The 17,222-nt window shown below is 44.1% G+C and overlaps 1 protein-coding gene across 1 annotated transcript in view; it reads right to left on the bottom strand.

Moving 5' to 3' along the window:
• Positions 1–771: 771 nt before the first annotated feature.
• Positions 772–17,222, bottom strand: part of Aaed1 (AhpC/TSA antioxidant enzyme domain containing 1) — a 36,632-nt gene continuing 20,181 nt past the window's right edge. Inside the window, exon 5 of the mRNA XM_013018423.1 lies at positions 772–854. Within this exon, the coding sequence (XP_012873877.1) occupies positions 841–854 (14 nt within the window). The 3' untranslated portion in view covers positions 772–840. The remainder of the gene's footprint in view (positions 855–17,222) is intronic.

Here is a 17,222-nt window from a genome sequence, read left to right as displayed (position 1 = left end):
TGTTATATGTAAATTTGATCACCAGATACAGAGAAGCCACATTTTGAGAGGCTGAATGGGGAGTCTTTATTTGAAAGCTAGTCACTGCCAGTGGACACAAGTCCCCAAAAAGCTTGCAGCCTCAAATGCACTTAATACTGTTAGGAAGCTGAGCCACAAGGGCAGTAAAGAAAGAGCAGAAAAACAATCCCCCCAAACCAGGTCAACTCTGAAGGAGTGGCCTGAGCAGAGCCAGGGATAGGAGGTACAATGGCAGCAGGGGTCACACTCAGTGTTAGGTCGGCCTGAGGAAAAGGGCCCCCTTCCCTTTGTTTTCCTTCCGTGTGAAATTGCACACCTTTCTTTCTCCATGCAAGACTGCGTGTGGCCCTCCCCAGAAGTCCCCACACAGCATCTGGAGCCCAGGTCCCCGGAGCGGGCTGTCCCCCAGGTTCTGAGGTCACCCCTCCTCCCCTTCCCTATATAATCTCTCTGTGCCATTAGTTCCTGCTCTGCACACATAAATCTGGTGCAGGCCGGCTGTTTGCTTCTCCTAATAAGCTCTGTTCTGCCTGCACCTTGTGGAGGTGTTCTTTCACCAACCCTTACAGTCAGGGGCCGGTTTACAGGGAGCTTGAGAGTTCAAAGATTCTCCTGAGTTTATGCCATAGGTCTGGCAGGTCCAGGAACCTATTGTCCAAGTCCCTTCCCCTGCTTCTAGGAATTCAGGAGCACCTATCACCCAGAGGTGAGGGTAGGATTTTTACCTCTAAGAGTTTTCGGAAAGTCCCTGTCATCCACCAAGATGCCAAGATGGTGCCAGTTAGACCCAGTATCCACATTTCACTTGTTTTCTCATCTTCAAATAGAAGAGTCTAGAAATTCAAGCAAAGTACACATATAAACAGACCATTTTACTATTAAAGCATTATCATATTTTACAAATGTTTATGTTTTTACTGGTATAAGAAACAAGACATATGATTTTATTTGTAATTATGTGGACACATTTCAATTCTAGGAATAGGAAGTCTGTGTGCTGAACATAAATATTAAAGACTCAGACACTTTTTTTTAATGGAGGAACTGGCATTATTCTACCTGAGCCACACCCCTAGACTTAAACCCTCTTTATATTTTCTTTTATGTCATGTTCTGATAGTGGCAGAAAATAGGTATTCTTTGTTTTGTGTGTGAGACTTCTTTTGAATAAGTTGATTCTTCGCCTGTTTAATTAGTTCACTAAACCTCTAGGCTCTAAAAATGTGCCAACAGGAAACATACTTCAGTTTGCTTGCTTGGATAGCTGATCCGTTGTTCTTTGTTCAATCATTGATCACAGAAACTTAGAGTTGGAAGCTACTTAGGGTACTTGTTTAAGCTTGTCATTTCACAGTGAGAACAGAGGACATGAATAAATGGCAGCTTCTGATGACCTAAAAATGTTTTTCAAGGCACTGGGTGGTCTTCCCCTGAGCTGTTTGAGCTTAGAGAGTTGGAGTCTACTTGTGATTCTTACCATTATGAGTAGTTCCTTGAAAATAACAAAAACTGAAAGGTGTTTTCTAAAACACTTTTACAGCTGCACTGCAAAAGTATTCCAGTCTTTCACAGGTAAAATTCATTTTAAAATTCATTCTGAAAGGCAAATAACTAATGGAACATTTTCCTGTGTGTATATTTCAGGGAAGTTGTCTTCTGAAAACTTGATACTGTACGTTAGAATTAGTGAAAACTGGTTAATAGGTGTGAATATGAATGTCAATAACATCAGCTTCAGTATCAGAGAATTGTTCTATTAACTACACAAAGACAATTAATCTGCATAAAGTCAAATTCTATAGAAAACTAGAGAGTTCAGGTGGCAGGCTTGTAAGGAAAGGAACATAGCAAAATCTTCATTGGCATACTGAAGAAGAGCTAGTTTTATTTTATTAGGTATTGTGGTAAGCCCAGCATTCATCCCCACATTCCAGTCCCCAAGACTGAAAGTCTATCAGGAGTGTAGAATGGGAAGGTCTACCCATGCGTCAACTATCACTGGAGTGGGCACCATGGCACCCTCCAAATGCCCTGTTAAGTGGCATTCTCATGTAGTTGACGACCCCTCATTTCAGAGGTCAAGGCAGCTATCCCCAGGTCATTTGATTTGTTTAGTTGGAAAACAGGACACCCGAACCCTTTGGTTCCTAAGTGTGGAGGGGCTGGCACCCTTCTTCAAATAACTGAGTACAGAATGGTAGGCTTGTAGATGGTTAAAGTGAATAACCTCCACATTTGTTTTCATTTCTCTGAGATTAATACCAGACCCTAACATAGGTTTGAAGGGTTTTGCTGTATTTTTTCAAATGTTTAATGATGAAAATATAGACATATAAAATTTAAAAGAACTGTATAGTGAAAAGGCATAGATGGGAGCTGGGAAGGCTGCTCAGTGGTAGAGCGCTTGCCTTGCATGCATGAGGCCCTGGGTTCCATTCCTCAGCACCACATAAGCAGAAAAAGCCTGAAGTAGCACTGTGGCTCAAGTGGTAGAGCGCTAGCCTTGAGCTGAAGAGCTGAGGGACAGCGCCCAGGCCCAGAGTTCAGGCACCACGATCAACAAAAAAGAAAAAAAAAGAAAAGGCATAGCCGTGCCACCTATGTTCTGCAACATTTGCATTAATTTTTATTATGTTTGGTTTTGTCTGTGCTCCTGGAAAGGAACCTAGAGCCTCAGCCTTAGTAAGCACTCTACCAATGACTTCATAAACATCTACCTTGTAATGTTGAGGATTTTGAAACAGCATTTCTGCTATTTTATTATCTGGTTATGAATGTCCTCCAGCTAAAATTAAAATATTTTTTTAAAAATAGGAATAGGAGTAGGGATAGATGAGAATCCTGATTAAGTCTTATGAACAGAGTATGACTGAAGATGCCTTCACCCAAAGAAGCCTGTGCCTCAAGACATTGTTTTCTAGATCATTCTCTTATGTTGCCTTTGAAAAGTGCTGAGCTACATTTCTATACAATCATAGGATTAAGGGGCTGGGAAGGTGGCTCAGTGGTAGAGCGCTTGCCTTGCATGCATCAGGCCCTGGGTTTGATTCCTCAGCACCACATAAGCAAAAAGAAAGAAGAGCCGGAAGTGGCGTTGTGGCTCAAATGGTAGAGCACTAGTCTTGAGCTGAAGAGCTGAGGGACAACACCCAGGCCCAGAGTTCAGTCCTCACGACTGGACCCAAAAAAAAAATCATATGATTTAATCTTAAAATGATTCATGAATGTTCACAAATTTATGTCCTTGGCTAAAGGAAGTCCCCCAACACTATCCATGCTCATTATCCTCATTATTTGCTCCCTAAACACATGCCTTTTCATATTTTACCAATTTTTCACCTTAAAGATTGTGTGTGTGTGTGTGTGTGTGTGCGCGCGCGCACGTGTGTCAGTACTAAGGCTTGAACTCAGGATCTGGGGATTCTCCCTAAACTTGTTTTACTGAAGGCTGGCCCTCCACCACTTGACCCACAATCCTTTTGGCTTTTTGATGGTTTATTGGAGATAAGAGTCTCACAGACTTTTGTGCCCAGGCTGGCGTTTAACCGCATTCCTCAGATCTCAACTCCTGAATTGCTCAGATTACAGGTGTAACCCACCAACATCTGGCTCCAATGAGCCTTTAAACATTGAAATATAATTAACATATGATAAAAGCAAAGATTGTGCTAGGCATCAGTGGCTCACACCTGTAATCCTAGCTACTCAAGAGGCTGAGATCTGAGAATGGCGGTTCAAAGCCAGGATAAAGGCAGGAAAGCCCAGGATACTCTTATCTCCAATAAACCACCAGAAAACTGTAAGTGATGCTGTGGCTCAAGTGGTAGCGCACTAGCCTTGAGCGGAAGAGCTGAGGGACAGCGCCCAGGCCCAGAGTTCAAGCCCCACAACCAACAACAACAACAAAAGCAGATTGTGCTATACTTCCAATCTAGAGTGTCTCCCAGAGGCCTGTGTGCTCAGATTTGGTCTCCAGCTTGGCACTGTTGAGAGGTGGTAGAAACTTTAGGAGGTGGAGCCTTGTGAGAGGTTTTATATAGTTGGGGGCATGCCTCAAAAGGAATTAGAACACCAGACTCTCTTTCACATCCTGACCATGAGGTAAGCAGCTTTGCCTTTCCATGCTCTCTGCCTTGCCACTGGCCCAAAAGCAGTGAAACAACTTGGACCAAAATCTTGAGACAAAAAGCAAAACAAAAATCAACAATCTTTCCTCCTTTTAATTTGATAACACCAGATAATATTCTGTTACAGTGACAGAAAGCTAACATTGTAGGTGTTTGTTCAAGGAGTTTTAAAGTAGTAAATGCCTATGTAATGACGGCCCAAACAGGTGGTATAATTAATAAACCTGTGAACATGGCAGCTTCTATGGTTTGGATACCGTTTGAGTGTGTCCCCCAGTGGCTCAAGTGTTGGAGGCGTGGCATCTAGGGGTTAGGTGAAGAAGTAGAGGAACCTGGAAGAGATGTGGCACAGGGCAAGGCAACGGAATCAGAAGGGACTAGTGCAGGTCCCTGGATGAGTCCCCCAGAGAAGCGATGAATAGAAGCTCAGTGACTCTTCTACCCTCACCAGGTGCCACTGTCACACTCCTCACACTGTGAAGTCAACCCCACAGGCCCTCGCCAGAGTCAAGTGAGGTACTGAAGCCATGTTCTGCCTCCAAACGTCAAGCTACATAGACTTCTTTTCTTTAGAAATACCCAGCCAAAGATGGTCTGCTTCAGCTACAGAAAATGAACTGAAGTCTTCCCTGACAAAGGTGAGCACGATGCCCACCGTCAGATCTCTACCTAGACCTCCCTGGGGAGCACGCTCCAGTTCCCTCTCCCTCCCTCTGTTCTTACTCGCTGTTCCTCACCTCAGATGACTCATCAGCACTCATCTGTTTCTGAAATTTATCTCTGGTTCTCTTCTTTTTTTTTTTTTGCCGGTCATGGGGCCTGAACTCTGGGTCTGGGCACTGTCCCTCAGCTCTTCAGCTCAAGGCTAGCACTCTACCACTGGAGCCACAGCGCCACTTCCAGCTTTTTCTGTTTATGTGGTGCTGAGGAATTGAACCCAGTGCCTCATGCTTGCAAAGCATGCACTCTACCGCTGAGCCACCTTCCCAGCCCTCTCTGGTTCTCTTGTCCTGACCAAATCAGACCAACTTTTCTATTTTTTTGTTTTTTGGTGTGTGTGAGAGAGAGAGAGAGAGAAAAAAAGAGAGAGAGTGTGTGTGTCCTGGGGCTTGAACTCGGGCCTGGGCGCTGTCCCTGAGCTGCTTTTGCTCAGGGCTAGCACTCTACCACTTGAGCCACAGCGCCACTTCTCGCTTTTTCTGTTTATGTGGTGCTGAGGAACTGAACCCAGAGCTTCATGCATGCTAGGCAAGCACTCTACCATTAAGCCACCTTCCCAGCCTTTTGGCTGAGTTTTGGTCCTCTTATCCACACACAATTTGGATAGTCTTCTTGGACTCTACAAATTTGCTGTGTCTGACAACAGTCACAGGTGTTCACCAAGCCCACCAGGCCTCCCAAAGGGCAGCGCATGCATCACAGTCATAACCAGCTGAAATAATCAGTAATTTGAGGCAGCTAACAGCCTCCTTTATTCCCACTTCACGCCTTTTTTTTTTTAACAATTGCTAAAGGATGAAAAAAAGATATTCTTGTCTAACTTTCTCATAGAGAAGTAAATGAAAGACATCAATTTCAAAGAGTTACAGAACTGTAAAGGCAATTTCTTCTTTATCTCCTGATATGGCTGAGAGAAAAATTCCTTAAAAGATTGTGCTGTAAGTGAGGTAAGCCAAGTTCAGAGGGACAAAGGGCGCATGCTTTCACTCATTTGCTAAAGCTAGATATAAAATACTGAGACTTAATAAATTATACAGTTCTCTGGGCTGGGAAGGTGGCTCAATGGTAGAGTGCTTGCCTTGCATGCCTGAGGCCCTGGGTTCGATTCCTCAGCACCACATAAACAAAAAGAAAAAAGCCAGAAGTGGTGCTGTGGCTCAAGTGGGTAGAGCGCTAGCCTTGAGCTGAAGAGCTGAGCAACAGCACCCAGGCCCAAAGTTCAGGCCCCACGACCGGACCCAAAAAAAATAAAATAAAATAAAAAAATAAATTATACAGTTCTCTAGGCATTCACACACAGTGAGACCAAAAGAGGATACTTTTTTTTTTTTTTTTTGGTCATGGGGCTTGAACTCTGGCCTGGGCACTGGGCCTGGGCGCTATCCCTCAGCTCTTCAGCTCAAGGCAAGCACTCTGTCACTTGAGCCACAGCACCACTCCCAGTTTTTGAGTAGTTAATTGGAGATAACAGTCTCATGGGGACTTTTCTGCCTGGTCTGGCTTTAAACCAAGATCCTCAGATATACAGACGTGAGCCACCAGCACCCGGCAGTGTTTTCATTTATATGTCTTTAGGAGTATAAGGGGAGGCAAGGAGGCATAGAAATAGTGTGGAAAAGGGTGAACAAAAGCAGCACCAGTATTCACTGGACACTGCGTTGAAAATGAACTATACAACTTGCGAATGGGGATGGGAGGGAAAAACTAGGAGAGAGGAAGGGAAGGGGTAACACTATCCAAAAAAAAATGTACTCTTGGGGCTGGGAAGGTAGCTCAGAGGTAGAGCGCTGGCCTTGAGCTGAAGAGCTGAGGGACAGTGCCCAGGCCCAGAGTTCAGGACCCATGACCAACAACAACAACAATGTACTCTTTACCTGACTTAGCTAATTGTAACCCCTTTGTACATCACCTTTATAATAACAATTGTTTAAAAAAATGGTTTGGGAAGAGTATTAGCTACCATTTCAAATATCTGGGGTGAATTTTGTGTTATTGCTACAAACTCCTCCATTGATGAAGAAATCAAGCCTATTTCTTGGTTCTTCTCTTTCACCCACTATTCTCCATAGGAAAAAAGAGAACAGGAATGAGGAAAACACACAGGGCACAGATAAGGATTAGTTCTGATTCTCTATTAATTTTCTGCACTTCTAAAGGTAGATTGACTAGAGCGCTGGTGGCTCACGCATGTAATCCTAGCTACTCAGGAGACTGAGATCTGAGGTTCTCAGTTTAAAGTGAGTCTGGGTAGGAAAGTCTATGAGACTCTTTTCTCCAGTAAACTACTCAGAAAAAGCAGGAAGTGGTGCTGTGGTTCAAGTGGTAGAGTGCTAGCCTTGAGCTAAAAGAAACTCAGGGACAGCACCCAAGCCCAGAGTCCAAGCCAGGACCAGCAAAAAAAAAAAAAGAAAAGAAAAGAAAAAAAGAAAGGAAAAAGGACAAGAAGGAAGGAAGGAAGGAAAAAAGGCAGACTGAACTGAGCATGAGCACCAATGGCTCACATTTGTAACCTTAGCTACTCAGGAGGCAGAGATATAAGGAGAAAGGTTCAAAGCCAGCCCAGGCAGGAAAGTCCCTGAGACTCTTATCTCTAACCACCACAAAGCTGAAAGTGGAGCTATGACTTAGGTGGTAGAGAACCAACCTTAAGCAAAAATGCTAAGGGACGGTGTCCGGGTCATGAGTTAAAACCTCAATACCACCACAAAAGTGCCAAAGAAATAAACAGGTTAAGATGACCCATAAAATAGGCAATGTGTCTCTAGAACTGGGGAGTAAAAGCTTTACCAAAAGAAAAGCAATTATGTGTTTTCACATTTACTATATTACCCTCATTAGGTTTTGCACAATTAAATATTACAGTTTTAAAAGAGTAGCCTAGCTACTCAGAAGATTGACATCCAAAGGATTACGATGGGAAGTCAGCCTAAGCAGAAGTGTTTGAGATTCCATCTCCAAAATAACCAGCAAAGCCAAGCATTGGTGGCTCACACCTGTAATCCTAATTACTCAGGAAGCTGAGATCTGAAAGCTCAAGGTTCAAAGCCGTCCTGGACAGGAAAGTCCATAAGACACTGCTCTCTAATTAACCACCAAAAAGCTAAAAATGGATCTGTAGCTCAAGAGGAAGAAAGCTAACCTTGAGCACAAAAGCTCAGGGACAGGGATGGTAGGGGAAAAACAAAGGAGGAGGTAACAATGCTCAATAGGAAATGGACTCATTACCTTACTCATGTAACTGTAACCCCTCTCTACAGTATTTTTACAATAAAAAACATTTTTTAAAAAAGCTCAGGGATAGCACCCAGGCCCTTAGTTCAACCCCCAGGACTGGCATACACACACAAAAATAACAAAACCAGCAAAAATCAAGGCTCAAATAGCATGACTCAAGTGTAAAATGCTAGCTGGGCAAGCTGAAGAAGCAAGAGGACCCGATTTTAAACTCCAGTGCCACAAAATGAAAGGAAGAAAGGAAGGGAAGGAGGGAAAGAAGAGAGATAGGGAGGGAAGGAGAAAGGTAGAAAGGAAGGAAAGGAAAGAGAGAAGGAGAAAGGAAGGAAGGAAGGAAGGAAAGGAGAGGGAGGAAGGAAGAGGAAAAAAACAATTATGTTTTCCATATTTAATACATCTGGTGGTTTATTGGAGATAGGAGTCTCACGGTCTCTCCTGCCCGGGCTGGCTTTGAACCGCGATCCTCAGATCTCAGCCTCCTGAGTAGCTAGGATTACAGGTGCGAGCCACCAGCGTCCGGCTACACTAGCTTTTGTACTACTGACTTTCACTTTGTAACTGAAAGTGCAATGGTAGAGTCCTGGATTTGATCCCTACCACCACACAAGTAGGAATAAAACCATTCATGCTTTTGACTCAAATCTAGCTGAAGAATTTGGAAGTCAGACTTGTTCTCTGGCCAGTAGGCCGAGTCCCTGGAGGGTGCTCTACCTTATTCCCCAACAAACCTGCAGAATGGCAAACTGGCCAAGCATTTCAGGCTCTCATCTGTACTCCTAACCACCCCAGGAGGCTGAGCTCCAAGGATCAGGGTTCCAAGCCAGCCCAGGCAAAAAAGTTTGTGAGATTCTTCTCCTTTTTTTTTTTTTGTGGTGCCTGAACCCTGGGCCTGGGCGCTGTCCCTCAGCTCTTCAGCTCAAGGCTAGTGCTCTACCACTTGAGCCACAGTGCCACTTCCGGCTTTTTCTGTGTATGTAGTGCCGAGGAATCGAACCGAGGGCCTCATGCATTCGAGGCAAGCACTCTACCACTGAACCACCTTCCCAGTCCTGTGAGATTCTTATCTTCAATTAACTACCAAAAAACTGAAGTGGATGTTTAGCTCAAGTGGTAGAATACTAGCCTATCTGCTACCTACCTACTAGAGCAAGGTAGGTAGGTACCACCTACCTACCTGAGCAAAAATGCTCAGGAACAGTGCTTACGCCCTGAGTTCAAGAACCACACACCTGCATGCATACATGGCTATATACTCTCTCTCTCTCTCTCTCTCACACACACACACACACACATACACACACACACACAGAGGCAAATCTAATTGTATCGTTTTATCCATTATGATAGCCCTCCTACTTAGAGAAAGGCTATCTGACTCTTTGGGACTGTCCTATACATTTCCATGCCAGTTATCTTCACTTTTTGTTGCTGTTCTTGGGTTTTCTGTGTGTGTGTGTGATTTCGAAATTTTCAAACATATGGAAAAATTAGAGAGAAAAGGCTATTTTGGGACCATGTGGCTGACTTCTTGACCTGTAACTCCTAAGCACACAAACACACTCTTACATAGTACACAATGCTGCTGCTGAATCAGTTGTTGCTCTAATGGTTATACCATTTTCTAATTTCTAATTGTTGTCTACATATATTCATTGTTGTTCTTGATAAAGACTACCTTTCCTTTTTTAAGTATGTAAACACAAGCATGCAGGTGACTGATGGATGGATTATGGATTGCTCAATCTGTTTCACACCTTGAGCTATAATCTCCTATTGTCTTTATTTATTCTGATGCTCCAATTGTCCTAGATTTGACTGATCTGTACTGCTTCTTACTGGCTTTTGTGTCATTTTTACATGTCCTTTGTGTGTGTGTGTGCTTTCTTACTGGATAAAAATGCTCCATGTCTTTTGGGAATTTGTTTTCTTTGGTGCTGGGAAGGGAGGCCACAGTCATCACTGACATATTCCAGGTTTACTGGGTCCTTCTCTTGCCCCAGGCCTGGAACCAGCTGTTTTTCCAGCAGACCTCTGCCTCCTTTCAGTGGTGATGGTATTTAGAAATAAGACCAGGCCTCCAGGACCTCACTTCTACCGGATCAACTGCATTCCTCCCACCAGTCCTTCAAGGGCTCTGAGTGCTTGAGTCACAATGTTCTCACAGTTTGAGTTCCCAAAAGTTCCCTACCCCTTCATATGCTACCTCTTGTTCATGCTGGGGCCTTTTCATATGCCCTTCCCATCTTTTGGTCTGAGGTTTACTCATGCTCTCTGACATTCTTCCCTGATGTTCTCTGAACACCACACAGAGCCTCTCAGATAGGGAAAAATGGCAGAGCATTGCTTTGTTGTAAGGTAAATTATCAGAGAAGCCACATTTTGAGGGATCAAATCTGGAGTCTTTATTAGAGCACTAGCAGTCTGCAGGCAACCCTTTGTAATGTTAAAAGGCAAATCATCCCAGAAGCCACATTTTAAAAGATAGAATACTGGAGTCTTTATTATACAGTTAGCAGGCTGCAGGCCACCAGTTGTTACAAAGGCCTGCAGCACACAAATACACAAAACAGAGCTAGGAAACATGCTAAAGAGGAGAGAAATAACAAGAACAAGACCAACAAGCCAGTTCAGCTCCAATGGAGAGCTGAATTAGGACGCCATGATGACTGGAGACAAGCCAGGAGACAGGACACAGGACACGATCACAGAGACACATGTGCCATGATGTCCTGGCAGCTAGTCTGGCCTGGGCCTAAATAGGTCAGTGCAAGGGGCAGATCCTCAGGAAATTCACAGTCCCAGGCAGGAGATTGACAGATTCAGTAACCTATCAGCCAAGTGCCCGCCCTGCCTCCAGGGGTCCGGGCACACCCATTACCTGGGAGGCTGGTGATGGGGGGGGGGGTGTCCCCTTCACCCAGCATGAAGACAAGATGCCAGACCCTACCATCCACCATGTGGCCAACATGGCACCGGCCAGACCTGACCTCCTTACTTCAGTAACAAAGGCTTGCAGTCTGCAAATACACTCAACCCAGCTAGGAAACAGGCCAGAGAAGAAAGAAAGAACAAAAGCAATACCAACAAACCAATTCAGCTCCAATGGAGAGCTGATCTGGGACACCATGGTGACCAGAGACTAACCGGGAGACAGGACCAGGACGGGAACGTGGAGACACACGTGGCCTGGCGTGATGGCCCCTGGGCTCGTCCAGGCCTAGACAGGGTCAAGGCAGGGGGCAGAGTCACAGGAAAGTTCCAGTCCCAGGCACCGGACTGACAGGTCCAGCAACCCATCAGCCAAGTGCCGCCCCATCACCTGGGAGGGGAGGGGTCACCGCCCAGCATGAAGACATCCACCATGCGGCCAGGATGGCGCCGCCAGACCTGGCCTCCCTGCTTTCGCTTTACTTTTCATTTCCCCAGTCAGCCTGTTTATGAGACTCAGAGATGAAAGAAACCTAGAATTGTAAAAACTAGAGGTTGGTATTCTTCGTGGCATTGCATTTTAGTGAACTGTTCTATAAACAATTAGTATGAAATATTGTAGAGAAGGTTGTAGTGCAGGGCAGTGTAGGATTTTTATTACTTATAAAAGCAACTGTATTTACTTAATAGATAATATATCAGAATGGTTCAAACTTCAGAGAATGCAAAGCAATATAAATTAACATATCTTACCACCAATATAGATTAACATATGAACTAAGGAGGCCAGGTCTGGCCGGTGCCATATTGGTCACATGGTGGAAGGTAGGGTCTGGCATCTTGTCTTCATGCTGGGGGAGAGACCGGCCCCCCCCCCCGCCCCCCATCACCAGCCTCCCTGGTAATGGGTGTGCCCAGACCCCTGGAGGCAGGGCGGGCACTTGGCTGATAGGTTACTGAATCTGTCAATCTACTGCCTGGGACTGTGAATTTCCTGAGGATCTGCCCCCTGCGCTGACCTATTTAGGCCCAGGCCAGACTAGCTGCCAGGACATCATGGCATATGTGTCTCTGTGATCGTGTCCTGTGTCCTGTCTCCTGGCTCATCTCCAGTCATCATGGCATCCTAATTCAGCTCTCCATTGGAGCTGAACTGGCTTGTTGGTACTGTTTTTTGTTATTTCTTTCTTCTTTAGCATGTTTCTAGCTGGGTTATGTGTATTTGCGTGCTGCAGCCCTTTGTAACAGCTCACTGCCTGCAGCCTGCTAACTGTATAATAAAGACTCCAATATTCTATCTTTTAAAATGTGGCCTCTGGGATGACTCACCTTACAGCACATATAGTAATACCAATCGCAGCTGAGTGGTATCTTCGAGTCACCACCTACCTTCCTCATTGGTAAACAATGTTTACCTAAACAAGGTACAGCTTATGCATCCATAAATGTATTTCTATTTATAGCACAAACACACACACACCCTACAAATATCTTAGATATAGTCTACTTTCCTATTTTAAGACAATTAAAATATGGCTAACATAATTACTTTGGTTATATATAGTAATATATTTAATATTGTTGTGTGAGAACTCGTTTGCAAGAAGCAGAGAAGCCACATCTTGAAAGATTGAATTGGGAATCTTTATTAGAAAGCTGGCTACTGCAGGTGGACTCCTGTCTCAAAGACCTGCAGCCCAGAATCGAGCTTGCACAACACTTTTAAAGCCCAAAACCACACGATTGGGGTGGAGACCCAAGCCCAACAAAAGCAGATTATATAGGGAGAGACTCCTGGGCTGAGTTTAGCAGACTATTTAGGGAAATACTCAGAGGCTAGCAAAACCTTCCATGTAGGGGAACAGTCAGAGGTGAGCATTCTCTGGAGCAAAGCTTTCCTGGTGCTGCAGTTCAACAAATGTCCAATCTCACCTCTAGGCTTTTCTGAGCTGGGGAAAAGCCCCCCACCCCCACACATGTCAAGGCACCCAGATGGCTGTGAGAACAATGCAGTATTACTTAGATCTAGGCTCCTTATTGTGGATAGGTATATGTGTATTGGTGTATGAGATATGACTCAGGACCTCTCACGTGTTAGGCCTGTTCTCTAAGGCTGAGCTACCCCTCAAGCCTTACTTTTATGATTTTTAATGGAGCACCCTGTGGTTGCACTGCAAACCTATAGATCCTAAGTCAATATTAGTCTATTGAGCTTGTGACAGGTTTTTCTCCTTCTACAATAGTGATGGACTGAGCACTGGTGGATCACACCTGCAATCCTAGCTACACAGAGACTGAGATCTGAAGACAGGTTCAAAGCCCATCCAGGCAGAAAAGCACATGACACTCCTATCTCCAATTAATCAGCAAAAAGCCAGAAGTGGCTCAGTGATAGAACACCAGCCTCGAACAAGAAAGCCAAGGGAGAACACCAGGCTCTGAGCTCAAGCTCCAGCACTGGCAGAAAAATGTGTTTTCTATGGTCACAAGTCTCCCTAGCTGGACATTGCTGGACTATTTCCTTCTATTTGACAATTTAGTAAGTTAATTAGTTGTCATAATAGCACTGTGGTGAAAATTTCAAATGTTCATAAGTTCTGAGATGTATTTTGACATGGGAAGGTTGAAATGACATACATTAGGAATCTGCTTTAAGTATTTCTGAAAATGACAAGGGAAGGGAAAAGAGAGAGAGGAAAAAGAAAGGGAAAGGAAGGGGGAGGTGCAGTTGGAAGGATTAGTTGGAAGCAGGTGAGCAAAGGTGAGATTATCATAAAGATAATTGAAAAAAAAGTACTTCCTGGAATGGTGCAGTGTACAAGCATACAAGTATTGGTCGTAAGGCTGAACCTCAGGGCCTGGGCTCTCCCTGAGCTTTTTCACTCAAGGCTACTGCTCTACCAATTTGAGCCACAGAGCCACTGTTGATCTTCTGGTGATTAACTGGAGATAAAACTCTTGTGGACTTTCCTGCCTGGGCTGGCTTCAAACAGTGATTCTCAGATCTCAGCCGCCTGTGTAGCTAAGATTATAGGCGTGAACCACCAGTGCCCAGCTATCTCCAATGTATTTCTGAGAGCATTGGCTTTTGCTTCGTTTTTCACTTGCATAGTAAACAGTTTCCAAGAAGCTCTCATACTTGCCAATATACACAAGAGCAATAAAACATCAATATCTGGGTTTTTCCAAGCTAGAAAAATAGGGAGGATATCCCACTGGTTCAAGCATTGAGAAGGACAGATGCTGTGCTTTCGAGGTCTGATGAATGTTGCTTGGAAATAGGAAGCTATTCTTTACTTCCAAAAAGTCAGTAAATACAGTCACATTTGGCATTTTCAGTCCTTCTCAGTTGAAACTTGGAAATGTCAGTGATTATAGGCTGCTCTTAGAGGGAAGTTAAATAACAGTGTGCTGTAATGATAGTTAAGGAAACATAAAAAAATATTCTGACTACTTACCTATTTTTTAAAATGGCATTGTGAGAAGATTGGCATAATATTTAAAATAATTTCCTAGAAACATGTTTTACTTCGATAAGAGCTCTGATCAAACACTTTCCTGTGATGAATAAGGCTAATTACACTTGTGGTCTCTGTGAGCGGCTTTTAGACATTCATGTGCAAATGTTCTGAGAATTTTAGTTGATCTGCGCCTACAAGACCCTCAAACCACTGTGAGGCTATTTATGGGTTATTGTCCTCTTCTGTACTTTGATATTTTTCAGCCCTTTTCTTTCCAATATACTCAGAAAGATTAACGTCCTATAAGTCTCCATGCTACCTAACACATTGTGGACACTCAGATTTCTCTCTCCCTTGCTCATCAGATCTCATCCTCATTAGGCAGGATGCAGCCCAGAACTTAATACCAGAGAAATCACTGTATTATTCTAAGTGGAAACTGAATGTAGAGCCTAGTAAAGCCATTTGTTCTCAAAAGGAAACCACTTTCTCATTTATTATACAAAAATGTAAAGTTACTTCAGGCAACTATTGTAGAAGAAGGTAAGGCACACACTCATGAACACACACACACACACACACACACCCCTCCCACCGTTTCATTTTCATTTTCAGTACTATTCATCATTTAAGAATACAGAAGGAAGGCTGGGAAGATGGCTCAGTGGTAGAGCACTTGCCTTGCATGCTTGAGGCCCTGGGTTTGATTCCTTAGCACCACATAAGCAAGAAGAAAAAATCCGGAAGTGGCGCTGTGGCTCAAGTGGTAGAGTGTTAGCCTTGAGCTAAAGAGCTGAGGGACAGCGCCCAGGCCCAGAGTTCAGGCCCCATGACCAGACCCAAAGAAAAGAAAAAAAAAGAATACAGAAGGCATAAAATAATACTAAGTATCTATGTACCCACTACCCCACTCATTATTCTGTGTGTGTGTGTGTGTGTGTGTGTGTGTGTGTGTGTTGGGGTTTGAACTCAGGGCCTTTCATTCTCATCTGTCTTTTTAGCTCAAGGATGGTACTCAACCACTTGGGCTATGTTCTTACTTCCAGAATTTGGCTGTTTAATGGATAAGAATCTCACGTGCTTTTCTTCCCTAGGCTGGCTTTGAATCATAATTCTTAGATCTCATCCTCCTGAGTACCTGGGATCACAGGTGTGAGCCACCAATGCCCAGCTTTCTTTCATTTCTTTTTTTAAAATTTAATATTATTGGGGCTGGGAAGGTGGCTCAGTGGTAGAGCGCTTGCCTTGCATGCCTGAGGCCCTGGGTTCAATTCCTCAGCACCACATAAGCAAAAAGAAAAAAGCCAGAAGTGGCGCTGTGGCTCAAGTGGTAGAGTGCTAGCCTTGAGCTGAGGAGCTAAGGGACAACAATCAAGCCCAGAGTTCAGGCCACATGATCAGACCCCCTCCCCCCAAAAAATTAAAATTAATAAAAGCTGTCTTAAAAAAATTAATATTATTGGGGCTGGGAAGGTGGTTCCGTGGTAGAGTGCTTGCTTTGCATGCATGAGGCCCTGGGTTCAATTCCTTAGCACCACATAAGCAAAAAGAAAAAAGCTGGAAGTGGTGCTGTGGCTCAAGTAGTAGAGCGTTAGCCTTGAGCTGAAGAGCTGACGGACAGCGCCCAGGCCCAGAGTTCAGGCCCCACAACCGGACCCTCCCCCCCCAAAATTTAATATTATTGTCAAGGTGATGTACAGAAGGGTTAAAGTTACATAATAAGGTAGTAAGCACATTTCTTGTCAAATATTGTTGTCCCCTCCCTAATTTTTCTCCCATTTTCCCTCCCCCACGACACCCCCAAGTTGTAAAGTTCATTTCCAACATGTTGTGAGTATCGCCATTGCATTGATTTGTCCTTTGTCCTTTGTCTCACCATTTTGTTGATCCCCTTCCTTCCCCTCATTGAGAGAAACGTACATACAATAAACAGGGTACTAGTTTAGAGCATAAAAGCTCAGGGACAGTTCCCTGGCCCTGAGTTCAAGCCCCAGGACCAAGACAGTAAGTAAATAAGTAAGTAAATGAATAAATGGGCAATAACTACTTCAAAAACTTTGTACAAACAACTGAGACTTTACACGAATACCATAGTAAAATGGATTTTTCTGTAACTAGTATATTGGCTGGGATCATGTTTGATTCAGCTTCTCCGAGTCTTAAACACAGCTATGGATATTTAAAAATGATGTAGAAGTATATTTAAGTGCATAATCTGCCACTGTGACACAGGTTTATGGCTGACGCTCCCTTGCACTTCATCTGGTTTATGTCTGAGTCTGAGTAGAGATGTATGTGTATGATGCCCGTTTTCCTAGGTATTGCCAAACTGCTCTCTAAACGGTTTTTCCAGCTGATACTCTCACAGTTGTGTATGCAGCTCCCAGGGCCCTACATCCTTCACACCATTATCTTATAGTTTTTAGTTGTTGTTTGTTTTTTGTCAGTCGTGGGGCTTGAACTCTGGGCTTGGGCGCTGTGCCTGTGCTCTTCAGCTCAAGGCAAGTGCTCTACCACTTGAGCCACAGCGCCACTTCCAGTTTTCTAGTGGTTTTATTGGAGATAAGAGTCTCACAGACTTTCCTGCCCGGGCTGGTTTTGAACCATGATCCTCAAATCTCAGCCTCCTGAGTAGCTAGGATTACAGGCGTGAGCCACTGGCGCCCGGCTATATTATAGTTTTTACTGGATTCATGCATACAAAATAGCATCCTAGCTACTCAGGAGGTCG

This window comes from Dipodomys ordii, unplaced genomic scaffold (genome assembly GCF_000151885.1).
Source record: "Dipodomys ordii isolate 6190 unplaced genomic scaffold, Dord_2.0 Scaffold40, whole genome shotgun sequence".
NCBI classification, from domain to species: Eukaryota; Metazoa; Chordata; class Mammalia; order Rodentia; family Heteromyidae; genus Dipodomys; species Dipodomys ordii.
Note: the sequence above shows the minus strand (reverse complement) of the source record. Positions and strands in the feature narration are given on the sequence as shown.